This window comes from Mauremys mutica, chromosome 2 (assembly GCF_020497125.1).
Source record: "Mauremys mutica isolate MM-2020 ecotype Southern chromosome 2, ASM2049712v1, whole genome shotgun sequence".
Lineage (NCBI taxonomy): Eukaryota > Metazoa > Chordata > Testudines > Geoemydidae > Mauremys > Mauremys mutica.
This window is the reverse complement of record NC_059073.1, coordinates 247,428,242-247,455,737: the sequence shown is the minus strand read 5'-3', so window position 1 is coordinate 247,455,737 and position 27,496 is coordinate 247,428,242. Positions and strand designations below refer to the sequence as shown.

The following is a 27,496-nucleotide window of genomic DNA, read 5'->3' as shown; positions in this document are numbered from 1 at the left end:
GTTTAGCATAACCCTTCATTGAATATCATTAGGTGTCATTAAACAGCAGATATTAACATGAACTTCAATACACTACTTAAGTTATTTTACCTACATAAATAGGTATTCATTTATAACATGAAAACCCACATAGAGAAAATTCTAATAGTCCAGTACTAAAATGCTTACAAATTATAAGTCAAGCATGCAGATATCTTATTTAACTGGTTAAAATCTGTCTCCAAACACCCTACCCCTATTAACATTGGCAATTCTGTTTGTATAACTTATTCAGGAAAGAATGAAATCCTGAATTTTAACACCCATACACAGTAGTTACAAACTAAATCCACCCACTAGGTTTGGTTCATCAAGACCACTATTTTACTGCCACCCTATCTATCTATTTATCCAAGATTTTATATTGATGGTCATAGCTGTAGAATCAGAGTCCCAAGCAGCTGTAATGCTTTCCATCAGAAAAGTCCACATGCAATCATGGAAAGGAAAAGCCATTACCTACTGTAATAATACATACAAATGCAATGATGAAGAGGTTTCTTAAGTAATCAATGCATATGTTTTACTGTATCAGCAATTTAAGTATGATAACATAATGAGACACAAATTGAAGCTACATCTATTATTTTATGCTCCAACCTAAGTAAACTAAGTACAGTGTAAATTGGTGCATTAGAGATAAATTTATATCCAAAAATAATGGGAAATGTTGGCATTTCCAAGTGTTATTTTTGAATGGTTTGTCCTTTCTAAAAATAAAGCACATAGTATTTCTCAGTGAAGTGTGTTAGTTACTGCAGTCCAAAATAACTGAGATATAAAGTAAATACTTATTTTGTTAGGCATTTAAAGTACAACAGCAGACAAAAATATATTATGTTAAAAGGAGGCAGAATGAAGAACTCCTGGACTGCTGTATCAGTGACATCCCTTGGTACATACCAAGGTATTATTGGAAGAGATTTTTAATCCAATCCAAGCAAGTCCTATTATTTTTTAAATTAAGAAGAGGAGGGATCAGTTGGAAGAACTCTTTCACAGGATCCCCTTGCATAGACACATTGTCCTGATGTGAGGACATGACTTTCTCCCCATGAAAAATGAGGGATCCACAATAGACCATGGCTGTCTTTGTGGAAACCTTGGATCTTTGTCGCACCAGCTGTATCCTTTGTGGTAACCCTCAACTCCTTTATTCCTGGGCTGTGCAGCTCCACCACAAGAAAAGTCTGTCCACGGTAGCAACTGGGGAGATCCATGTTATAGAATACGGTCTTAGGCTGCACTCTCTTTTCCAACTAAATTCTGGGGGAAGCAGGGGACAACATGCATCCCCCAGAATCCTGTCCATTTCTTCTGTCCAGTCCACCCAGTCTCCACTCCTACACCAGTTCCAAGATGCAGAGCACAAGCCACAGGATCCAGAGTTGAAGGGACAGCACCAAAGAGTCACCTGAGTCATCTGCACAAAAGGGGGGAAAAATTGTGAAGCTCTGTGCACAGATCTCAGGGTTGCAGGTGGAGGGGCATGCTAAGAACCTCCCCTACTCTGGGGTAAAAAGTCCTTAGCAACCAAGATGTTTCTGCTACTGAGTCAGGAGCTGCTTCATGGTCCTGCTGTCTGTTTGTCTTAGCATCCACCGTGGTAGAACTGAAGCTTCTCTCAGTAAGAGTGACTGCACTTGGCCATCCTGAGGGCCAGATGCTCCTTAAGACTGGAGTGAGGCCTGGAGGCCATGGAATGGCTGCCACTGTATTTCAAGAACACATTTCTGCAAGCATGCACCACCTCTGCACTTGCATATTTCACAGCAATTAAAAAATACACCACAATTAATTCACAATTCCTCCTGCAAGGTACATTCCCTGTAGATGGCCTGTGTTATACAGGAGGTCAGAGTAAATGCTCGATGGTCCATTCTGGTCTTGGAAACTATGAACATTCATCAGCCATCCAAAAGCCTGAGCTAGCAGGAGCAGCCTGGCATTTTTCCCTCAAGCTTGCAAATCTGGGCTTTGAAAGAATGCCAGAATGGAGTGAATTTCAGAAGAGGAACCAAAAGCAAGAGTGAGCCAAGTAAAACATGATTGCTTCAGGTTGGAGATCACAGAGAATTTTAATCATCATCAGAATGATGCATGAATGCCTGGGTACATGGCAGAACAATCCTGTGACAGGGTGCTACAAGGAGGTATCAAATTCTTTTCACTTTCTGAGCCTCCTCCATTCTTTCACAGAGTGGTATGACAACTAAGACTAGAAAATTCAAGAGATTCTCCAAAGACACGCTAAGGGCATGAAAATCTCAGTGACTGGCTGTTGCTAATAGATGCAGAGAGAAGCCCCATCCACTCTAGATTAGTAGCCATTGAAACACAAGCACAAATACCCACACTAAAATTAATGCAAAACTCTAGTAGTGAAAGGGCAATATAACATTGGATCGTTAAATCCCAATTTGTTGATGATTTAACAGAGGCTATAGCTGTAATTTTGCTATCTGTGACACTAGCCTCCACTAAGGTAGGATAAAGTTACATATTATACTCACAATCATCCTGTTACAAAATGGCTTTGAAGCTCCACAATGTAGAAAAAGCAGCCTTAAAACACCAAACGAAGAGAAGAGTGGTGGAAGCCTGGAAAGGGTTTATCATTTCCAGTTATAATCCATTTAAAGCCATCTCACCACATTATAGTTATGTAACCTTTTAAAGAATTCCTTTCCCAGAGATAGCAATCATCACGTTAACTTGTCTGCAAGGTCCATAGTGCCTAACCACAGGAGGTTTGCGAGGGTAAGTCGGGCGGGAGAAAGGGCACAAAAATGAACATGAAAGCACTTGGCTGTATGTGCTCTCGCTGTAAAGAGTATGCATTTTCTATTCATTCTTCATTTTTATATTTTACTCCCTGCTACATACATTGTTCTTCATTTTTTTCAAACCCACAACTATGGACTTAAGGACTTTAAGTTCTTTTAATGACACTGTAAGGCAGAGTTTGAAAAATCTATTCACCTGGGGTGAGGCAGCAGCTTGCCTGGGCAGGTACCAACAGCAGAAGCTATGATTGCATTACAAAACAAAAAAGTGGGGAGGGCTAACCTTGATTGTTGGCAAATTCAACCTTCTAAATGTGAATCATGTGTAAGCTGCATAAATGCTGTCTTCCCAAGTCTGCCAACAGGCTGCTCCAAACCCTTGATTGCTGCTCAAGAGATCTGCTCAGCAACAGCAAAAACAGATCGGAGCTTTGTACGTTTTCACTAGTGTTATTCAGAACCATGTAGGGCAACAGCAAAGGTGTCTCTTGCTTTGCTTAGACCTTCTCTCTCTCTCTCACTCCCCTCCACCTCCCCCTTTTATTTGGTCACTGTGATCTGGAAAAAGGGGAGAGGGAAAAGAAAAGAGAGGAGTGACAAAACCAAGAGAGGTTTATTAAATTTTATAAAATAATTTAGTAAATATAAAGGTGATTAGCAATATGAAAATTAAGTACAGTGCATAGTAGAGTACAACTGTTTGATTCTTTTAACTGCAGAGATTCAGACAGTGTTTTTCACTCCAGCTGTAGGCTTACTGCTTGGACTGATACATTCTAGGTAAATTTTTGAAAGTGCTCTCAGCTTGTTACACTGTGGTAGATATTGAAGGCTTGCTTGTCTCTATGAATTGGGAGTTTTAGGTCAGGTACATGAGCAGTTTTTCGAAGTGCTATACAATACAGATGAATGAGCAGTGGTGAGATAAGATTCTCTTAAAAGAAGAGTTTATATACTTTCTAAACTCATTAAATTAGAATGAAAAACACAAGACATACCCGTCCTTGGTCTGATCCACCACACCTCCCAGGAGCTGCACAGTGTTTGGATTGGGCACCCCAGGTCCTATTATTCCCAGGTATCGTGTGATAAAGTCATTAGGAGACATGAAAAATTCTCCATTTTTTTCAACACTTGCATACTGTAAAATAAAAAATATATATATTTGTCTCAGATGAATTCTTCTCTAAACAATTGATATTTTTGGCATTTCAGCAGCATCCATTGGCCTCAAGTCAGGATTGGGGCCACTGTGTTGCACAAGTTTCAGTGGTAGCCGTGTTAGTCTGTATCAGCAAAAAAAACCAATGTGTCCTTGTGGCATATTAGAGACTAACAAATTTATCTGGGCATCTGATGAAGTGGGTTCTAGCCCACGAAAGCTTATGCCCAAATAAATGTGGTAGTCTCTAAGGTGCCACAAGGCATTTTTTTTATGTTCACATATACATACTAACAGACAATTCCTGCCCCGGAAGAGTTTACAATCTACATTAAAACAAGATGCAACAAGTGAGTGTAACAAACAACTGAAGGGGGTAGGGAAGATAGAAGAGAGTAACAGACACAGGAATACATTAGTCAAAAGCACAATAAGCAGGTTTCAACTTAAACGATATAAAAAAACCCAGCAATACTAACAATATCAGCAATTCTTATACATTTAGCTTAGAAATAGTATATAATTCTGCAATAAGGTCTTGATTCAGGAAACACTTGTGAAACATATGTTTAAATTGACTTCCATTGGACTTAAGTATGTGCTTTAATGATCTTCCTAAATAAGGATGATATCCTGAACCAAGGCTTAAGTGTTTTGCCTAACAGGGAGATAGTATATGGTATTCTAGGCCCAAGGAGATGCAAATGGCTCTTGTTTATTTTTTATTTTATTCCTTAATTTGCAAAAGCTACAAAGTACATTAAGAGTGTACTAAAGGTACAAAACAAGGTTTAAAAAGATGCAAATGATCAGTATGTACGAGAAAAAAAAACAACAGTGACCTTGTACAGTCTCCAAGGGTATGCATAAATCTTAGATCATTATTTCATTTCCACCTTCCCAGGCACAGAAATATGCATGTTACTAATATCTCACCATTTTGGCATATAAACTTTGGACTACTGAGTGTACTAAAACAATTCTGTCCCCAATGAGCATTTGCAGACAAATGGAAAGAAAGGCAGTAAAATCAGTCATACTTAGGCAAAGCCTGCACCCTATGGTGCTTCCTTGCAGCCATCTTCCACAGATAAATCCTCCCCTGTGTGTAACAGAACATGACAAGAAGCCTTTAGCCTGATCCTTGTCATAAAAGCATATCCATAAGTAGTTTGAGTTTATCAGGAAACAAACTCAAAAAGTCAGATACTGTACTGTGAATATTCTTCCTTTTTCAGTGAGTCATTTTACTAGCATAACGAACAATGTTTTTTCTCTTATTTAAGATTTTGCCTTTTGTTTTTAAAATTTCATTCATGGTTTATTCATGTAAAAGTTGTAAGTCTTAATGAAATAATGACTGTTCTGGAGAAAACTGAATCAACAGCAGGAATACTTAAATAGGATTTATGCAGAAAGATTGGAAATATAAATAAGAGGATAGAAATCAGTAAGGGCCTGATTTTTCCACAGCTATTTATGTGGCGTTATATCTTAGGCTTTGCCTACAGAGAAAAATTGACCAGCATAGCTATTCCAGTATAATTTAGCTATTCCAGTATAACACTCCTGTAAGGACACTATTCTGGAATAAATTATTTTGTTCCAGAATAACGAACAGCTGCCACTCCTCTCCACACACACAAAAAACCCCATAATGCCTGTGATGAAAGGAAAAGAACAAGAAAAGCAATAATAAACATGCCCTAATTGTACTGGCCTACCTCATCCCACCCCTCCACAAAAAAGTCACCTGGCATTACTGTATTTATCATCTTCCTGGGTAAGTTTGACAACAGTATACTTCCTTTCCCTGTGCAATGCTGAACTAAGCCCAGACAGTCTCCAAAAGAAAAAATATATATAAAAAGAAATCAAGAACACAAAAGGAGAGACCTCATGCATTTAAAGACAGGAGACCCAGAAGCAGAGGAAGACACACCAAGGACTTTATCCCCTTCTTTATGTTTCTGTTAATATGTGGCATACGACACGTGCAACAGCACTAGTTATTGCCAAACAAATGAGCCTCGGAGATCCCAGGCAATGGGGTCCAAGTACTTTGACATTAAAAATAATATTTCAGCTACAAAATTTCCTCTCCTTTTCACAACTGTAGCCCTACCCTTTCCCAAATATGTTAATGCACCCATTCTAGGTAATTTTGTGTCAATATGAAACATGTATAAAAAGGTAAATATGGCCTTATTCCTCAAATCAGCTATAAAAAGTTTTAGGGGGAAAATAAGTTTAACACAATGGTAAAAGAAAAATCTAGGCAGTATTTGCGACACCATATGTTTGCTTCAAGGAAAACAGATCTATATCAGGACAACAAACGTGCTGAACAGGAAAGACACTTGTTAATTGCTTTTCTTTTTTTTAAACATGGAATGATAAAACATTGCTACAACTCCCCATAGCGCATTCCCCACACTGCAGTAATAAAATAAATTAGGTGTCTATTGCTATTTTGTGGTATACTTCAAAGACATGCATTTTGTTTTACATTGCTGTGCCTCTTACAGGGGAAGGAAACCATCAGTTCTTAGTTCACAGAGCTACGCTGGTGCCTGCTGAGTACTGTTAGGCCTACTCTAGCTACCTCCACTTTGGCATCCTTCTGAGAGGTAGCAGTACGTAGATTTTTTTCCAAGTACAGTAATGTCCTCAAGGTAAGTGTTTTGCATTGGCAAAAATCATATGAAAAACACACTAATTTACTTACATCGGCACACATATGCTGGTTAGCATTGTGGGATTTATATTTCAATAGATACTTATTTTTAAAGCAAGCTCACTAGCTGAGATGCTGGAAGGAATTTCCAATTGTATAAGAACTAGCAGATCCATTGATTTCAATGTAATCACTTGCGAGAAAACAATCTTTAAGAATCCCAGACTCAAAAACTTTTAACACAACTGTTATTGAGAAACAAATCAAATAAATCAGCCAGTCTATGCTTCTATATTTCATTTTTTCTTCCAGGCTGACCCCCTGCTAGGACACTCAATAACAGTAAACAGTACAGGGTTTCAGTGTCCCCCCATTTCTTGTCACTGTGATTTACTCGCGTATTTGAAATCCTATCACGTATTCTGCACTACATATAGAAAATGACCTTGAAAAATGTCAACTTGCTCATTTTGACTAAAGTCTAATCTCTTAGGGGTTATGGTAGAACAGCTACAAAAAGTAGAGTTACTCTTAGAAATTATCATAACAAAAGAAAAAACATCAATTCTATTGGTTTTGGAACAGAGGCACGAAAAAAATATGGTCCTTCATTTCTTTTCTCCACTTTGGCAATTATACCCACAGAGAATTTGATCTAATACAATAGTACTTAATAGCTTTTCGGTTACTTCCATACATTTCAGCTTGTAAAGTATTAACCAGTTCAGCCACATTTTTAGGAAAGATTTACAAACATTTTATGGGAACCTTCTTTTTTTTTTTTTAAATTAAAAATGGCAAAATGGATTATAAGCAACTAATGATTTAGGGTGGGTTATGTGAAGCATTTAATCTGATAGCCATATTTATTTCTACATTGTATGTAATATTATAGTATGTTATTTTGGCAAAGTTTTTTTAAAGTGTAATATGGGAAAATTGCTGTTAAATTATATTCATAAATACAGATCCATCAATCTTGAGAGAACTGGATTGGTCCCACAAATTACATTCACATGAGGTACCTTAATTAACATTTGTGGCCATAACTTGTCCTTAATACAGTGTAACAGTGTGATGCACCCACTCTCTCCCACTCTGTGTCTGGCCCCCTAGCTAGGCTCTGGGAGCAGAGGGGCAGAGAAACAGGAACTGGGTTGTCATAGAGGTTTCTTTAACTCTCTACTTCTGGGGGAATGTTTGTGTGTCTCTGTATTGTTACAGACATACTTGCTGACAGGTATTTTGAAATAAATTATCAAAATAATTGAAACTGGTGTGATTATGTATTGTTATTTTGACGAATAAAATTTACAGAATTTTAAAATATTGTGCGCAGAATATTTAATTTTTTGGCACAGAATGCCCGCAGGAGTCACACTTGCAATAAAAGTCATTGGAATCCTTCTGGCCTGGCTCCTCTATTTGTTCTTGCTCCTCAAAGGAGCACAAGAACACCTCCCATAAGGCCAGTTGTCCTGACAGATACCAGTACTGAGACAGTATTTTATGGCTCAATTTTCATAACTGAATGTCTAGCTTCAGGTGCATAAGTACACAGATGGGCAACTATATTCCCCCATTCCCCCCCCCCGTTATAATTCACAAGAATCTACAACGAGCTCATGAAGGTCATGGGGTCGGGTAGAATTTAGTATGGTATTAGATCTCTGTCTTTCAACACCTTTACAAAAGAAGGTAAGATTCAAGAAATCACCCCACCGTACCATCTCCACCATTCTGACCATCTAACTGATCGGAAGGGAAACTTTCCTACACATCCATATCCTCCCTGCTCATTACACAGTCCTACTCTTCTCCATAGGGAAGCACTATCTATATACTGCTATATCCACTGTACTATTAAGCCCTTAGGGCATTTTTTGTAAAAAAAAAAAAAAAAAAAAAAAAAAAAAAAAAACACTTATTGTGGTGATCACAGCCTAAGACCACAATCCAGCAAAACACTTCAGCACAGTCTTAACTTTAAGCATATGAGAAGTCAGAGTGAAATCAATGAGACTAGGCTCATGCTTAAGTGCTTTCGTGGATCAGGGACTAAAGGAAAAAGGTAGCAGTGTATTTCACAAACTCCTTTTTCAGAGCCCTTTTTTACTAGGAAGCAATCAGAGGTGTTGCATAAATTCTGTTGCAACACAATTTAGTGATCAGTTTTCCAAGCTTTGCATATATTTTTTCTTTTACAACAATTTTGTTAATGTTCCAGTAGTTACTTTGGATCAGCTGCTAGAACTTCTCATAACAGAACTATTTTGCGCTCTACCCTTAAATTAGGCTTAGACAGAGCCAAATTTTAAAAGACAGGCCTCTATCTCCAGCAGTTCAAACTCCGGGTCAGGTTCCAGAGGCAGCTTCTTTCATTGGCCCAGGGAAGCTTGTCCCCTGCTCTGGGCCAGGGTGGGTGGGTAAAAACCATGTCCGCAAACCCCCGCCGGGGGAAGGGGAGAAGGTGGAAACACCACCGATGGCTTGCAGGAAAGCAGCACAGACCCCTGTGCTGCTCCTGCTCTGCCAGCCAGAGGGGGCTCACAGCTTTGCTTGTGAGTCTGAGCATCTTCACTTCCTAGTTGTAAGTGGGTGCCCCGCGTGTAGGGGTAGGGGTGGGGACAGGCAGCCCACATGCACCTACCTTTAAGATGCAATACAGGCACAGTACAGTATTTGCTTTTTTTCCCCCCATCTCTGATGCTGCCTGATGGTTACTTCCAGTTTCACATGGTGTACCATTGACAGGTCAGTCTGTAACTCTGGTGTTCGTATCTTTGAGGTTCTACTACATTTGCACACTTTTAAGCACCATCACCTATATACATTAAAGCGATGATACTTCAGAAGTGTAGGCACGTGAAAGCAGACGCACAATGAAGCCTCCTTGCAAATTTGATCCTTAATATGCTGTTCACTTTGGGATTATAAACCAGGAAACGTCCATTTTTAGTTAAATCTCACTGCTTAAGGGTGGGGAAAAAAGGGATTTTTCTAAGATTCCAAGTGCCATTTCTGAAATTTTGGGGGTGGGGAGAAGATAATGCCTTATGGCCTCCACTGCTCCTGCAAATATTTCCGTGGCAGCCCAGCAGGGGAAGCAGAAACAACATGAAACTGACAAGTATTGCAATCACTACATATGTTGATCCTGCCCGCACCTCTAGGGAAGCGGATGCACAAGTGCAACAGCATGGAGGGTAGAAGACAGGTTACCCAGTGGTCTAACGGCTACACGTCTTCAACATTATTACCATGTGTAGGAACAGTACTGAAACTCCCTTCCCTTTTTCTGAACACTCTCTTTCCAAGATACTACTAATATTTTCCTGAGCCAATACAATAATCACTCAAGAATGTATTTGACTTCTTGGTGAGCATTGTTCAATTTTGATAGTTGTATTTAAGTCTAACATGGTAATAATACGGTGAATGATTAATGGTTGAAAAAGCTATCAAGAGTTGAATGCTACAATAAAGGAGCAAAAGATATGAAAATTTTAGTCTGAAAGGGTAAAAATATTTACTCTATACATACCTTCAAAAATATTGTTTTCAACTCAGCTGGATCAGCTCTCTTGGTTAGAGCCACCTACAAGTAAATACATTTATATTAATATGCATATTTTATACAAAAGATGTAAAAATGTCATTTAAAAGGAAAAATGCAAACAATAGAATTAATGATGAAAATAAATGTTTGTCTTAGGTAAATCAGCGACTGATTTAGTTGGTCATGTTTACTCACTTAACATTTACACTAAGTTATTAAACATTTTTGCTGTAAATGTTTCTTCTATGCATTCTTCAACTCTTAAACCTGCAGGTTGCATATCTGCCAAAGTACAAACTCCCTCCAAAGGGCTCATCTGCTGTACCTAAGCATTTATACCATGCTCATTACATAGCTTTGCGCTTACCGCACCTATCATCTCAGGATCCCAAAGTGCTTTATAAGACATATATTATCCCCACTTTACACTGATGAATTAAAAGACTGACTCAAGGAAACACAGCAAGTAATGGAAGACTCAGGATTAGAACTCAGATCTTCTGTCCTAATCTTCTACTATAATCTCGCTGGAATTTCTACCTCCTAGTCCCATTATTTGAAAAGATATGGTTTTGTAGCATAGACTTTGTGACACCACACCAAATTTTGTGCTTAAGATTTCACTGCAGAAAAGGTAGCTAGCTTACGAAAATGAAAGCTCAAATTCCCATGAACCGTCATCTGTAGCAGCAAAATAAATTACTAGCAAAGCTTTTTAAAAGTTTATGAACACTCAGTATGGAAATAGGAATAAGGGACAATCCCCATTCTCCTTTTGTAGCTAGCTGGTGGCATCTGCTGTCTTTCTCTCTCTCTCTCACTCTTTCTTTGGAGGTGAATGAATGTAGCCCCTCAATGTGTGCATTCCACATTTTTTGCTGCCCCTCCACAAATTTTTAGCCAAAATAAGTACCATCATAATAAGCACAATCTGTGGGTCAAATCAGCACATAACCTTCATCTATAGCCTGTAAAAGCTACTCAAAGCACTCAGTTAACTTGGGTTTTCAGATTAGGGCTGTCAAACTATTAAAAATAATTAACCGCGAGAATAAAAAAATAGTCATGATTAATCGCAGTTTTAATCGCACTGTTAAACAATAATAGAATACCATTTATTTAAATATTTTTGGATGTTGGGGGAGAGTGCATGTGTGAGAGACAGTGTGAGTTGTAGGGAGTGTGTCAGCACGCCACCTCTTTAAGCAGAGCACTCACCAGCCTGAACGCTTGCTGAGACATCAGCAGCCGCGGGCAGCTCCCACTCTGACCCAGAGGCAGCGGCACAGACAGACTCCCGGTCCCCAACACCAGCTCAGCAGAGACCAGATATAGAGGCAGAGGGATTGGGACACACCATCACCCTCCCTCCCCCTGCTCTGCACAGCAGACAGGAGGCTCCCAATCCTGAGCCACTTGGTCAGGGGCGGCTCGAAGGCAAGGAGGGTGCACATAGGAGCAGCGGTGGCTGCAGAGGGCAGCAGAGCAGCAGGGGGAGGAGGGACATCCCTGCTCAGGAGGCATCCCCCCCCCCCCCCCCGAAGCACAGTGCCCTGGTCGATGGCCCAGCCCACCCACCCCTAAGGCCGGCCCTGCTCCTCAGCCAGCAGCTGACAGGCTCCCCCTGTTCCCTGACCCCAGCTCAGTGGCAACTGGGTAAACAGATGGGGGATGGCAACACCCTGACATTAACTCCACACACACACCTGCCCCCACTCTGCACCGCAGTCTGAAGCAGCTTGGCCGGGGTGGCTGCATGGGGGCGGGGCACAGGAGGCGGGAGCACCAGTGGTGTAGGACAGCAGGATGAGGGGCACGCTGACCCAGAGGCACACAACAGTGCCCACTTGAGCACGGTACCCTGGCGTGCGATTATCGCTCGTTAAAAAATAACACGTTAATTTATTTTGAGTTAATTGCATGTGTTAACTGCAATTAATTGACAGCCCTATTTTGGATAGATCCATCCATTATGGGTTAAAGGAAAACACAAGTGGGGGATATCAAGCAAACTCTTGTCAAGTTAAAAATTGGTTATCTATTTGGAAACTACATCATAAGTTATTGCTCTTCAGCATAAACCTAAATAGAAATATAGGCAATGTTTAACCGAACAGACCAGATCTCCTGCTTCTCTGATATCTTGAGCCTGCCCATGGGTTCTACTAGTGTACTGAAGAGGAATGGGCCGGGGGGGGGGGGACCCTATGCTAGAAGCTGGTGTGGGGAAACTGTATAAAGAGAAATTTCTTCATGATGCTAGATGGTGAAAAAAGTGGAAACTTATCAAAAACTGATTTTTTTGGTAAAAACTGTGTGTATTTTTTCAAGATGTAGAACAACTCTAGTGATTATTTTGCATCCTTTGGCAAATTAACCAATAGGATAAAAACAACAAGTGCTACCTACTCTAAGACCCTATTTTTATTATGGAGCCTAAGCAAAGACTCCACAGTTGGGGCTTGCATTTGTCTTTACACTGGCACAGAGATCTACCCGCATGGAGGCCCTTGCAGAATCAATACCTACAATTTTAACTATTTAATTACACAGTAGAACCTCAGAGTTACAGAGGCTATCCGTAATGGAGGCTGTCCGTAATTCTGAAATGGTGCGTAACTCTGAACAAGACGTTAGGGACTTCAGTGAAGGAGTTGAGGCTGCAGCTGCAGATGGGGGTCAGAGCTCAAGGGGGTGGTTGGGGCTTCTGACCCTAAGGGCTGTAAGGGCTCCCGGCTGGGGGGGACTCAGGGCGTCTGCCCCTTCGGAGCACTAGGGCTCAGGGCTTTAGACCTGGGAGGAGTGCTGGGGCTTGGGGCTTCAGCCCCATGGCTCCATTCCCGGTTCCAAGGGGGGGAAGAGATGCCATAGCTTGGGGCTTAGCTGTGGGGAAAGCACCAACACTAAAACTGGCACGCCCCTCGTAGCTAAAGCCCCGATCACTGGCGTGCGACCCTGCCCCTCGCTGAGGTCGGGAACGGAGCTGCACCGCTGATGCTCCAATCTCCGGTACTGCCCCCGCTCCCCACTGAAATCAGGAGTGGAACCAAAGCCCTGGCCCCAAAACCACCCACCAGGCTGAAGCCAGGAACAGAGACGTGGGGCTAAAGCCCCAAGCCCCAGCACTCCCCCTAGCCTAAAGCCCTGAGCCCCAGTGCTCCTGAAAGTCAGAAGCCCCGAGCCCCACCTCTGCCCAGACACATGCACCCTGCAGCTGCAGCCCCAATCCGCCAGTGGCTGAAGCCCCAAATGCAGCCCAGTATTTGCCTCCACACACACTTTTTTTTGGTCTATGCTGCTGCCTGATTGAGGACTTCTGGTTTCACAGGTGTCTGGTAGACTGGTAAGTCCGTAACACTGGTGTTCGTAAACCCAATTTTGACTCCCTCTCTCACCGTGCCCCAAAACCTGCTTAAAACATCCTTTCTGATTAAAATTTCTATGGCCTTGTGTGTCTCATATTTTGTGACCCACTATTTTCTCCAATAAACTTGCTTTTATTTAAAGACAAACTGAACTGGATTCAGTGACTTAGTGCAGCAAATGCTGTCAGCCCTGGGAAGGAAAACAAAACTGATCTCTGACTTCAAGGCGTAGAATCAGGAAGAGTTCACAGGCTTAACATTTAGGGCCTAACCCAAAAACTCAATAGTGAGAGTGAGAGTTTCGCCATAGAGAATGGGCTTTGAACAGACCCTCATTCAAAAGTAAAACAACTGTAGATACTTCTGCAAAAGTCATGAGGAGGAAGCTGACATGGGCACATATATAAGATCTGAAGGGTGCTAGGACCTAGTTAGAATAGGCTTTAACCAGATGTCTCCCATTACACTGAAAGTTGCACAACTGGATCTATTAGCAAGCCCTGTAAGTTTACTTACTGTAAACTAGCTTTGTGGGGAGTTAACAACATTTGGTAGCTCTTCTTCCAAAAGTCACCTGGGCTATGTGCAAAATTGTTGGGTGGAGAGTCTGAAAACATGCATAATCCAAGTGTCATCTTTTATGGTTATTTACTTGAGAGCCTATGGTCAAGGCCCTGTCCGCTCGACAGAAAGCTAAATATAAATTCTGTAGAAAGGTCCCTTGATTTCTGCAGCACTCCTGTGTTGAATTCTGCAGCACTACAAGCAAATTAAAAAAACCTATTGACTATAAAATAAATATAATCAGTACAACATAGCATTCATCATTAATTTTGTCATTACATTAAGTTTTACACTGCCTCTACATTGTCAATTTGTGATAAAAATATACCTGTAGAAATTGTTGGGTAAAATGGGGGAGGAGATAAGAACTGGCCATTTTGATAGCTACACAGCAGTGGTTCATACAGGTTCAATTCAAATGCCATTAACAACTTTGAGAAACCTAGTACAAATGGCTCTCCAACTCCAGCAGCCATTTTCAGTTTTGTATTGATACTGAAGGAGGCAGCTGGAGTTCATGAGCCATCTACAGTGTTCAATGGGGCTGATGCCAGTGGAGTTGAACCAATGTTAGCAACATTGGGAATATTTACAGTTATTTATTCCCTAATCCAGACAAGGCTCAAGAGACAATACACATAGGCCTCGCCCACACCAGTAAAGTGACCTGTTGCAAATCACGGTTGTCCCTTGTGAAAAGGGTCTTGATCAAACTTTCTGCGATCATGCTGAAAATTGTTGCATTCCAGGTTTGCCAGTGTGATAGCTAATATGTTGTCTGACACTGGAGACTGAACCAGACACCGCCAGACCTAAAACCTGAGCTGCAATAGCCTGAACTAAAGAGACAAGACTCCCAACGTGGCAGCTGTAACAACTCTCATCCTCTGTTGATGACCACAGAGGGGGACCTGTAACACACATTCACCAGTAGGTTACAGTAGTAGTTAAACAGTTTTTTTTAAACCAGTTGAGGGTAGACTAGGGGAGTCTGCAGCCTAAAACCACTCTCAGCCAACAGGTAGTTTGCCTAGCGTAGACTGACCACAGACACTACTTGTGCTGCTTCCACTCTGGTACAATTCAATGTCGTATTGACTGACACTCACAGAAATTGCTTTATAAGAAATCTTTTGTTACTCACAAATTGTATCTATTCTATCTATCTTTTCTCCTGTGGGAGAAAAAAACAAACACTAAATTGATAGGCAAAGTGTCCATCTCATCACGTGAACAGACATCTGAAAAGGCCTATCAGTGGGACAATGTTTGTTATTTCCCTATACGCAGAGTAGCTTTATAAAAACCAGACACTTTTTTTAAGACACATTTAGTGAATAAAGTTGAACCAATAAAGCTTTCCAACATCTATTTTTAACTTGGAGACACTGAACATAGGCTCTGAGTAACAAGCAAAGTTACAGAATATTCATGAAAGTGGGTGACATACTAGATGAGAGTCTATGGATAAAAAATTTTACGCCAGTGGGCCACTATCTCCAAAGTACTTTAGGCGTTTTTGAAAAATTTATCCAATTTTTTTTATATATGTGTATTATATTAAATTGTTTTAGTTAACTGTACAACAGATTATAGAAGCACTAGCTGGCCCCTGGCACACCAGGGGTTAAACACTAAATTCCTATTTCTCTCCACTAGCAAAGGCGTTCAGGATAAGGGTTACAGAAAGGACTAAATAGGAGCAGGATATGTGGGGAAACTGAGGTTCTCCCCAATTGGGCTCAGAGGACTGAGCAGATTCCTGGGTTGGGAAAAGGTGTGTGTGTTACTCATTTTGCTTACGTTCCCTTGTCTTGGGTTGTATTTATGAAGATTCTCTTCTGCTAACTCCTTGTAGCTGTGATTTGCTTCTGCTGGTGCTCAGGTGTCCCACCAGTTTATTTTAACATATATTTTTAATACGTCATTTCAGCAGTAACAATATGCCAAGTCCTGGACCAACACACAAAATGAAGACAGTCCTTGCCTTGAGAAGCTTATGATTTAAGAGATACACAGAGACAGGATGCATTAAAAATCAAAAAGGAGAGACTGCATTGGACTTTGGAGGGTTTTAAAATAATTAACTACTAATTTATTTATTGTACTTAATATTCAAGGAGCAAGTCTTTAGGAGGTATTTGAAAGAGGAGAGAGTGGTGGATAGGGAGTGAATCCCACAAATAGGACAGGATGGAAAAAGAATAGACATGAATGAGGGAGACAGTTTGCAGCAGGAAACATAATAAGAAGTAATGTCCAAGCATACACAGAGCCTTGATGGTAAATATAAGAAGTTTGAACTTGATGCGGTGGGGAAGTGGAGCCATTGAAGGGATTCCAGAGTAATGGTGATATGGGTCAGTAATGGGTGAAGAAGATACTTTTAGTGGGCCTATTTTGGAAGGGCTGGAGGGGTAACGTGAGTTTTAGGTAGGAAGAGATGTAATTACCCAGAAAGGAGATGATCAGGGCATCAACAAGTGTTTTAGTCTCTCCCAAACAGGATGGGATAAGCTTTCAATAGACTGTGGAAGGAGAAACAGCAAGATTTGGGGAGGTGAAGAGAGGGGTCAAATATGATCCCTCCATCCCACATTCTATACTTGCTCTTTTTATCTTCCCAGAGTCCAGTTCTGGTGTTCACACTTTTTTGGAAAGTGGAAAAAGTGAAGAGCGATCAGAGAAAAGCTACAGAAATGATCTGAGGTCTAGAAAACCTGCCTTACAATGAGAGACTTAAGGAGCTCCATCTATTTAGCTCAAAGAGAAGGTTAGGAGGCAGTTTGATCATGATCTATAAGTACCTACAAAGGGAGAAGATTTCCGATACTAGAGGCCTCTTTAATCTAGCTCACAAAGATCTAGTATAACAAGATCCAATGGCTGGAATTTGAAGTTAGAACCATCCAGAATGGAAATAAGATCCATATTTTTAACACTTAGAATAATTAATCATTAGAACAGATTTCAAGGAGATGTAGTGAACTCTCCATCACTTAAAGGCTTTAAATCAAGACTGCACGTCTTTCTAAAATACATTCTCTAGTTCCACCACAAATTATTGCTCATGATGCAAGAATCACTTGGTGAAAGTCTGTGGCCCGTGTTATGAAGGAGGTCGGCCTTAAAAAGACATTAAAATATCTTATAAATTATAAATATACACACACACATATAAATACAAACACACACAGACACACACATATCCTAGAGGAGAGGGACACAGCCTTTCTGCTAAACTAAACACCAGAGATTAGAGACTGGAATGCTTGAAACCATTTTAGAATGTGGTTTTAGAAAGAGTTTGCATTCACACAATTCTTTTATACTGATTAAAGATTATCCTAAAACCATGTCCTAACCAGCACTGGAATCAAGGATATAAAACAGATGTGGTACAACCAACTTGCTTATGTAGATGAGAATTCACTTTTCCTATGTATCTGGAACTATGTTAGCTAAACCAGATTAGACTGTCCTCCTTACTAGCAGCTCTCCTTGAAAAAGCCAGTTCCATTATGCATTGCATCCTGAGTTCTGTATCAAGGTTCTCTCCAAGGTCAGTTGCAGTTAATAATAATATGTGGAGATATGCTATCTCATAGAACTGGAAGGGACCCTGAAAGGTCATTGAGTCCAGACCCCTGCCTTCACTAGTAGGACCAAGTACTGATTTTTGCCCCAGATCCCTAAGTGGCCCCCTCAAAAATTGAACTTACAACCCTGGTTTGGCAGGCCAATGCTCAAATCACTGAGCTATCCCTCTCCCCATTTAGCCTCGGAATGCAAAGGATTGCAAGTAGCCATTTCTACACAGTCAGAGTGTAAGTTAAGGACCTTTTATTACAGCAAAAGATGGAAACCAACCAATCTATGCAATAATTTTTGCATTCCTATAGGTTGCAAGCACCTAAACCAGACTCTAGAAAATTCTGTCAAGTTTAAAAAAGAAATGTTAATAAGATCATCAACTAATACTCCCCAAAAGGCAGAGGAAGCATACAGAGTTACAGCACAGACAGTGATGAAACTAAAAAGTGTACTGAGCTCACTCCAACTTTGGTGACTATTGGGGACCAATAAAATCTAAGGTAAACTACTTTCTCCTATCATCAAGTTGTCACAACTACAAATCAGTAGACATCTCCCAAACTGCAGGTATCAAGCACCAAGGTAAGTGGAAGTCTTCACTTCTCCCAGGTCCTTCATAGATCTACATGAATGGGCATTTACATGTTACTTCTGATCCTATTTTTAGAGCCCTGAAATCTGTGGATATCCATTTTATATCTGCAGACCATGTTTATGGATCACAGATCGGATGTGGATAAAAATTCTGTATCCGTGCAAGGCTATACCTATTTTCAATGTCCCAAAGTATATGGAGCAGACTTGTTCATAAGATCTGTTCTTGCTCAAAAGGTTCAATATTCACAAGAAATGCCTGACAGGCCATAGTTTAGCTTGTAAGCAAATGCAGTATGTGTAAACACACATGTAGCTATCCAGCCAAATATATGTAAATACACTTTAATTGGGAAAAACTGTAATTTTGAATGTTTACTAACATATTATTTGTCCACTGTTTTGAATTACATATGTAGTTGAGGAGGAATGGTGTATTTGTCCTAAGTAAAAAACTACAGAAGTTAACTTCCATAACAATGGGTCTAGATATTATTCAACCATGTTTAAAAAAACAAAAACCCTCAGCTACTAAATGCTAACATTTTTTCCCCATTATTTTCCTTAGTCAGAAGCCTGGAAAACAAAGAAGGGATGAGCTGCAGCCATGTGTTAAGGAAGGAAGATGTCTGAATATGTATCTTCACTCAGCAGCATTGCATCTGCTGGGAGGGGGAAAAAGTTATAATGAGACCAACACCATGTCACTCTACAATCAAAGGAAGTGTTGATAGTTACAAGCAGCAGCAATCCAGACCAGGGCCAGCAGTTGCTGGACAAGGGCACAACACTGTATTCTAACATACTAAAGCTCATTAAATACTACAATGAGAAACTCAACTGGAAATCCACGTCTAGTTTTTTTTGGAGAAGTGGGAGCATTCATTTTTTCCTATCACTTCAGTACCGAAATGCTCCACCTCTCTAGCCGTTGTTCCTTCTGATGCATCATCCAGCACTATCCAGTGACTCTCCCATCCCTTTCCTACAACAACTTCCCAATACCTACTCTGCACTGGAGCCTCTGCACCATATTTTTATCCTGATGCTCCTGACGTCTCAGATCCCTCAATGCACACAGGTCTGAAGTTTTCTGTTCTGAGCATGCACATTCACTATTTTTCCCCCATAACTAGTTTTCTGAAGCCAGATGCCTGCTGATGATATATCCCAATGAAAGTGAGTGAATCAGAGCTCACCAATTCAAGACTGGGAAAGATTGGATAACTTGATAGCATATGATCATCACATCCTCCATAAAAATATTTGTATTTAAATAATGTCCAAATAAATATAATGCGAGCTGCCAGCCAAGGCAGTCAAAACTGAAAAACTTTCAATCCATAGGTATTTAAAGTAAAGTAATGTTTCTGCCTCCTATTCATCACAAAAGAGCAAAATAATGGCACAGGCATCCACATCGATTACACTGGCATTCCTAGGACTTGTAGAAATGGAGGTTTACCCTCACCTCATCCATGTAAAGGTGCTGAAATGCATTTTGGTGGCTTACACAGCCCACTATGTAACTCACTCCCTTTTGCTTGCCACGTGTTCTGCAGCATACAACACACAGTCTTCCACAAGCACACCTTTATGTCACCAGCTGACTTCCTGAAATTACAGCCAAAGCACCGTTTGTGCCTATCAGAGAAACTGGGCTACAGTTTTGCTACCCAAGGAAGCAAAGAGGAAGCAGGATCCCAGTGTAACAGTTGCCTGCTAATTCCTCTTCTATGGAGAGGACAGGAAAACAAGTGCCCCATTCTGCCTGAATACATACAAGAAGTTGTTGAAAACTGTAGCATCGTGCATTTTGCCTGGTTGCTGATATTAACAAGAAGCTAGTATTTTCTCCAGTAGAACACAGTATTACTGGATGGGCATATAACAGGCGAACATGCTCTGTCAAACTCCTCTTCAGACAAGAAAGCATCATTCATGTTCAAATCCTCCCGTTATAACAGGAAACATTGTTAATGGCAGAACACCTAATAGCAGGATTTTATTACATAGCACACTTCCAATTATATCTCAGCTGGTGACTTCTTCCACAAAGCAACAGAAAGTCTCTTGCCTACAAGGGGTGCAGGGTGCAGCTTTCCATTGGCAGCCTGTTGCTGTGGGGTCAAACTTCAGCTATAGGCTCAGCTGCTATCCTCATTTGGAAACCAAACCATTATAAAATAATAATCATCATCAGTCAAGGTCAATGTACTATACATACTTCCATTAATGAGCAGAATAGATTCTATTCCAAATGTAAAATAATGACAAGTCAGACAGGCATTGTCCTCTATTTTCTGAGCTCACACCGTATCAGCAATTTTCAGCAGTTTTACTAATTTGACAAGGAACTGTGGTACCTGAACACAGATTCCAAGAATACCACGCAACGAGGGAACCACTCAAAACCCTTGCGCAGCAACAATGCAACACTACGTGATAGCCATGCAGAAATGCTGCCGTACGTATCTGCCTATATTTGTAGTGAAACTTGTAACCAAAATGGCCGTAATGCAGGTTGGCCAGAAACAATGCTGTAGAATCAAAGACTGTTCAAAGTATATAAAGTGTTTCTATGACATAACTTGTTAACACTTTTCCAAACTCCACTATACGGGGGAACTAAGTTGCAATACTGGGACTCAATAACCTAGCAACAAGAACTGTAGGCATCTCCTCATATAGGAGCAGCCATGTGGAAGGAGGACCTTGGGGTGGGTAGAAATATAGGACAAGAGGTAAATACGTTTACAAGGGTTTACAATTAAAAATGAGCCACTCTAAGTTTACCAACAAATCACTCTGATCATAACATTAAAATTCAAGCACTCAAATACCATAATGATAGGCATGCAATACCTATACTGCAGATAGAAAGGTCATCTACATCAAACTGTCGTGAGAATAACTGTCATAATTCTTTATATGTGACGTCACAGTCGTGAATAAGCAGGGGAAGTAAATGGGCTAGAGAGAAAATTCCTATACATTAATGTCTCAACTAATAATTGTGTGACAGGAATTACGTAGGAATAACTGACAGGTGATGTATTTTGTTTCAGTGTTATGTTTTCTTTTTTGATTGAGCACAAAAGTTCACTTTTAAAGATCCTATTTATAATCATATCTGTCTATTCAAGTCTATTCAAAATGCTACACACCTCAGTAGCTCAGAATTGGGGAGGGTGTGTGAGTGGGCATGAATCCATATGTATGCACGAATCCATTTCTATGATCTTAGAAAGAACAAAAGACAACTGCATAATGGAAGCAGACAACATCACACACAAGTAACAAGTTATTGTGCATTATAAATGGTAGGAATAAAAGAAAATCCTTAATCTTGGAGTCAGAAACCTTTCCTTAGTGCTGACAGAAGAACAGTGGTATCCCAATAGAGGGCCTAGAAACATATAAAAAAAGAAGTAGTGACTTGAATATGGATTTTTATAACTATTTCAGCACATCACTTTAAAATTCTTGAAGACGCCATTTCCAGTGGACAGAGGTTTGCTTGCATATGCAGTTAGAAAAGGTGGGTAGTTAGAGGTCTAAAACGGTGGTTTTCAAATTGTGGGTCGCGATCCATTACTGGGTTGTGGTGGCTCTGGTCAGCACCGCCAACCGGGCCATTAAAAGTCCAGTCAGTGGTGCTGCCTGGCTAAGGCAGGCTAGTCCCTACATGTTCTGACACCGCGCTGCGCCCTGGACGCGGCCAGCAGCAGGTCCGGCTCCTAGGCAGGGGGCCACGGGGCTCCACACGCTGCCCCCACCCCAAGCACTGGCTCCACACTCGGGGGTGGGGGGGGACACGGTGCCTGCACGCCTCCGCTTAGGAACCAGACCTACTGCTGGCTGTTTCCAGGGCGCAGCGCAGTCTGTGGTGCCAGTACAGGCAGGAAGCCTGCCTTAGCACCCCGCTGCGCCGCTGACTGGGAGCCGCCCGAAGTAAGCCCAAACCCTAATCTCCTGCCCCAGCCCTGAGCCCCCCTCAAACCCAGAGCCCCCTTGTGTACCCCAAGCCCCCCGTCCCTGGCCCCACCCTAGCTCTCTGACCCAGCCCTGAGCCCCTCTCACACCCCAAACCCCTCATCCCCAGCTCCGTTGGGTCGTGGGCATCAACAATTTTCTTCAACTGGGTCACCAGAAAAGAAGTTTTAAAACCACTGGTTTAAAGAACACATTTGCACCTGCAATCACAGTAACGCCATGCTGAAAGGTAGCTGTGCAAGTGTGCTCTTTTGCATGCGGATTGTGGGGCTCATGGGACTTAATTTGAGCCCAAGTGTAAATTTCAGCTGCAAGTTTAAACTATTTCCCCACCACTCAGGAAACAAGACAACTACAACGTAACAGGGTGGGGCAAGGTGGGGTGTTAAATTTTCTTTTTAATAGTTCAGACCTCAGGTACTAACACTAGGTGTATTCTTAATGCTTAAATAATATCAGACTGTAATGTGTGTGACTGTAATGTGTGTACATGAACTTCACATCACCCGGGGGGGGGGGGAGGCCAAGCGAGAAAGTCTGGGCTATCAGGGAGAGTGCTTGGAAATAGCTTGCAGTCTCAAGCAGAAAAATAAAATAAACTGGCAGGGACTTCAGAGAATGCACCAAGGGGAGTTACTGATGTATTAAGGAGCATGGTCCAATCCTGGTCAGGTACGGGTTATAGCGCTCCTCTGGGCATAACCTGTGAGGCATGGTGCACCTGGAGAGGGATGACTCCTTAAAAGGAAGGAACCAAACTTAGTGCAGGGTGACAGAGCTTCCTAGCCCCACAGAGCAGGGGCAGCTTACCCAGACAACTGCTGAAGAGTCTCTGCTACCTGGACCCTCATTAGAGCCCAAGGTGCCCAGTCTGGGCCTCTCACTCAGGGGGTTATAGGAACCCAGCCCCTCCAGAGCCTATTTACCTGTTGCCTTGCGAGGAACAGTGGGGTGAGCCTGGACTGTTCTGTGGGTTGCAGGAGTATTTTGTTTGCCTTTTTTCCACCTGGGACTGCAGTCAGGTCTTGAAGGGGGGAGGGGGGCTACCTCCCTAAGACTTATAGCCAGGAGACTACATCCTGCACTCCAAATCAATGCTACAAAAATACCTACAGCCAAAGAGGGATGGTGGGGATGAGGGAGGTGCCCAGCCTCAACCTTCGGGGTACAACCTGTGACACTGACTAAGTGACAACAATCTCTGAGCTGACAGGATGCAAGACCAATGACAATCAAAGCTATGGAAGAGTAAATTATAACTTTCCAGACTCCGCAGAAAATCTAAAAGACTTGGCAACAGTAGTTATGGAATTTTCACTCAGGAAAGCTTTGGAAAACAAAATTTAAAAAACATCTATTTAGAAACAATTCTGTTTATACCTCTTTTCCTCCTCTGCAGGTTGAGGTTTTTTATATATATTTGCATAAAACAACCTCTTTGTTAAAACAGTAATTTACTTTTAATGCTCAGTTCTCAATATTTTTATGACATCACCTAGTTCCTATGGAAATTGTGATAAACTGAGCATTTTTATTTAAAATGGGAATAAAGAAGCAGGAGAAGAATAATCCTTTAGAACTTGTTTTCATGCCAATATCTTTAGTAGTTAAGAATGAGGAAAACAGAATTAAACCATTTTTATTTGTTGTGGAGGCACCGCAGCTCAACATAAAACCTCAGGTACTGGTTTAGTGGACAATGAATGGCTCGAGATCCTAGAGAAATTCTAGTGCAATTGGGTTTGGGTTTGTTTGTTTGCTTTTCTTTTAAATCTCATGAAACAAAAGTTCTTCTATTTTCTTCCTTGGGCACTTAGACATCACGATTGTGATGTCAAGGAAGTTCTGATCTGTGCATCTACCATCCCATACTAGTATATTGATGTTAGCCAACCAAACTACTCCCTTTTTGATACCTATTTTTAAAAATGCAATAAAATTCCAGTAAAAGCTTCCTTCTAATAATTTCATCCAGCTCTTTGATGTACTAAATATATCAGATGATCAGACAAACACCTGTGGCTCAAGATTTTCACAGACCATAGAGTTTCAGTGACAAAACTATCTTTTTTCCTGCATCTAACTTGCATTGGTGACAGCCTCACATGGAGTACTTTGCACTCCAGACTTGTGGAGGTGTAAGGAAACTGAGGATCTACACCACGGGTCGGCAGCCTTTCAGAAGCAGTGTGCCAAGTCTTCATTTATTCACTCTAATTTAAGGTTTTGCGTGCCGGTAATACATTTTAATGTTTTTTAGAAGGTCTCTCTCTATAAGTCTATATATTATATAAGTAAACTAGTGTTGTATTGTAAAATAAACAAGGTTTTCAAAATGTTTAAGAAGCTTCATTTAAAATGAAATTAAAATGTTGATCTTACGCCGCTGGCCTGCTGAGCCTGCTGCTGGTCTGGGGTTCTGTTCAGGTGGGAATGGGGGGGGGGGGTGCAGGAGCCCCCGTTTGGTGCTGGGGGTGGGGATGTGGCGGGTGCATGGGTGTGGGGGGGCTGGAGATGGGGGGAGGTGCAAGAGTCAGGGCAGAGGGCTGGAGTCAGGGCTGGGGACTGGGTACGTGCGGGGGTGCAGGTGTCAGGGCAGTGGGGGGGCTGGGTATGTGTGGGGATGCCAGAGTCAGGGGTGGGGATGAAGGAGTCAAGCAGAGGGCTGGGTGTGTATGAGGGAGGTACAGGGCTCAGGGCAGGGGCCTGGGGGGTGTGCGGGCTCAGGGCAGAGGGCGTGGTGTGGGGGGGGTCAGGGCTCAGGGGAGAGGGCTGGGTGACTGTCCCCCTAAGAACTGCCAACCCCCTGCTCCTTGTCCCCTGAGTACCCCCTTCTGGGACCCCTTCCCCCAACTGCCCCCCAGGACACCATCCCCTATCTTAGCCTCCCTGTTCCTTGTCCCCTGACTGACCCTACCCCCTACCTGTCCCCTGACTGCCCCGACCCTTATCCACACTCCCACCCCCAGCCAGATCCCTGGGACTCCCATGCCTATCCAACCACTCCCTGCCCCCTGACTGCCCCCTCCAAAGACCCCCGACCCCTAACCACCACCCCCCCAGGATCCCACCTTGCTCCCTGTCCCCTGACTGCCCCCACCCCTTATCCAACCCCCCCCCAGCCCTGGGACCCCTTACCATGAGGCTCCACACAGAGCCAGACATGCTGCCCCGCGGGAGCACACAGCCCCGCCTCTCAGAACGCTGCAGGCGCGGCAGCAGGGCTCCAGGGGAGGGGAGGAGGCGGGGGAGGGGCCGGCAGCTTGCTGTGCTCGGCCCGGCGGTCCGGCCCGGGAGCGCAGACCCCATGGCTTGCCGCGCCAGGAGAGTGCTGCCATTTGCCCACCCCGTGCGCACGGCTATGCTTCTGCTCCCTGCCCCCGCTGGGGGAGCGGAGGGCAGAAGAGAGCGGGCCGGCTGGGCAGAATTTTTAATGGTATGCTGGAGTCCTGGCAGGCCCCAGCGTGCCATGAAAAATCGGCACGCATGCCGTCTTTGACACGCGTGCCATAGGTTGCCAACCCCTGATCTACACGCATGCTGTATAAAATAGAAAGATTAGAGGACAAAAAGCACACTTTTCAGCATTTTTTGTGCTTTCTCCTCATTCTCATTTTCAGAATATTATTAGTTTTTTCCACACAAGAAAAAAAAATAGCTAATTTAATATTTGTTTTCCTAACCTGTCCACCTCACACTGAATAGGAAAATATTAAACCCACACTTCATTAGATTTAGTCAGACAAATGCTTTCATGCTTGGTTGAATTACCTTTTCTTCCACATTTAATTATACATTATTGTCCAAAGCATGAGTACCCAGCTAATAAACCCCCATAGAGGAATGCAAACAGAGCTCAGGAGATTATGATCACCCACATTTTATTTATGGCTAGATAGAAAGTGCACCCCAGATCATCATCTGTTGGAATATAAGGTCACGGTATAGAAAAGGTTGAGAACCACCACTCTATAGCATCCACTTTGTTGATGAACAATCCATATATTTTGACTAAGACGTGTAAGTAGCAAAAATGGACTGAAAAGGTTTAATGTTCCCATATTTTTCTTATTTTGAGATAACACTTGAGCAGCATCAACGTGGGACCAATTCATTATCTCCATAAAGCAGCTTCCATCTAGACTGACAACACACAACGGAAGGCTGAATTATAAAAATGAATTGACAGAAAGGAGGGAGGCTGACTTCAGGTTGATGACAAAAAAAAATACCTATTTTAATGGAAATGTGAAATTATTCAAAATTTTGTTCACCTAGATATGTAAAGATTTAACTAATCTGATTCTAGTCCCCAGCCCATCACACAGTCTGAATCAACCAAAATATTCTTACATGTGAGAATCTTTTTCTAATGGCTTTTCACACAGTGTCACATCTGAAAGTTCCTACTGCATGAGATGTGTTAAAATAAGTTATAAATTTAATACCTGCTAACTACAGAATTAAAGCCTAAAATAATTAAAAAGCATGGCCCAAAGGTCTCAGCAATGATGTAACCAGGGAAGTGCACAAATGGGTCACATTTCTTAGAGAGAATAAAAACAGTGACAATAATAATAAATGGCCTGCAGCTGTGTTTAGAAGTATGCCTTTGGGCTATGCTATATGCTGCAATACATTGGTGCACAGAACTCCAAACTGAGGTAACACATGGATTTTAGACCCTTGGGGTCATAATCATTTTGATGGGCAGGCTAGTTTAAAAGGCTTATGATGAAGTATGTGTCAAATTTTTTTTTTTAATAAACATATCATTCCAAAATGAACCCACTGCACCAAAGCTATTACACTTTGATTAAATATTCATTAAGGGCTCAAACTAGTGGTCAATTTTTCCTTCTTCTATACATTGACTTTTTACTTTGATGCTTTAATGCTGTAGTAGCAGCTGGCAACCTCACACCACAACTTCCCGCAGGGGAAGAGTATTTACTAGCCCACCCACTAAGCATTCTTTTATTGGCTACCAAGGAATATGCATGCCTTGTAGAGAAAACCAGCTCTGCTCGTTGAATTGGCTGGAAAGTTGGACCAGCACCAGCAGCTAAGAAAGGTCACACAGGCTCCTCCTCCTCCTCTATACCAGATGATGAACACTTAGCGCAGGATCATCCTTAATACAGTGTCTGCCCCCAGCCA

General features: G+C 41.9%; 1 protein-coding gene across 3 annotated transcripts in view; it reads right to left on the bottom strand.

The window, feature by feature from the left end:
- SLC25A13 (solute carrier family 25 member 13) overlaps window positions 1-27,496 on the bottom strand; it is a 133,316-nt gene that overhangs the window by 87,014 nt on the left and 18,806 nt on the right. For 2 of the 3 annotated variants that reach the window (XM_045004521.1, XM_045004522.1), the window contains 2 exons: window positions 10,209-10,262; window positions 3,824-3,966 (listed from right to left, as the gene is read on the bottom strand). In XM_045004521.1, coding sequence (XP_044860456.1) covers window positions 3,824-3,966; window positions 10,209-10,262 — 197 coding nt within the window. Of the gene's footprint in view, window positions 1-3,823; window positions 3,967-10,208; window positions 10,263-27,496 lie in introns of those variants that run through there. The other variant, XM_045004523.1, reaches the window with a different exon arrangement.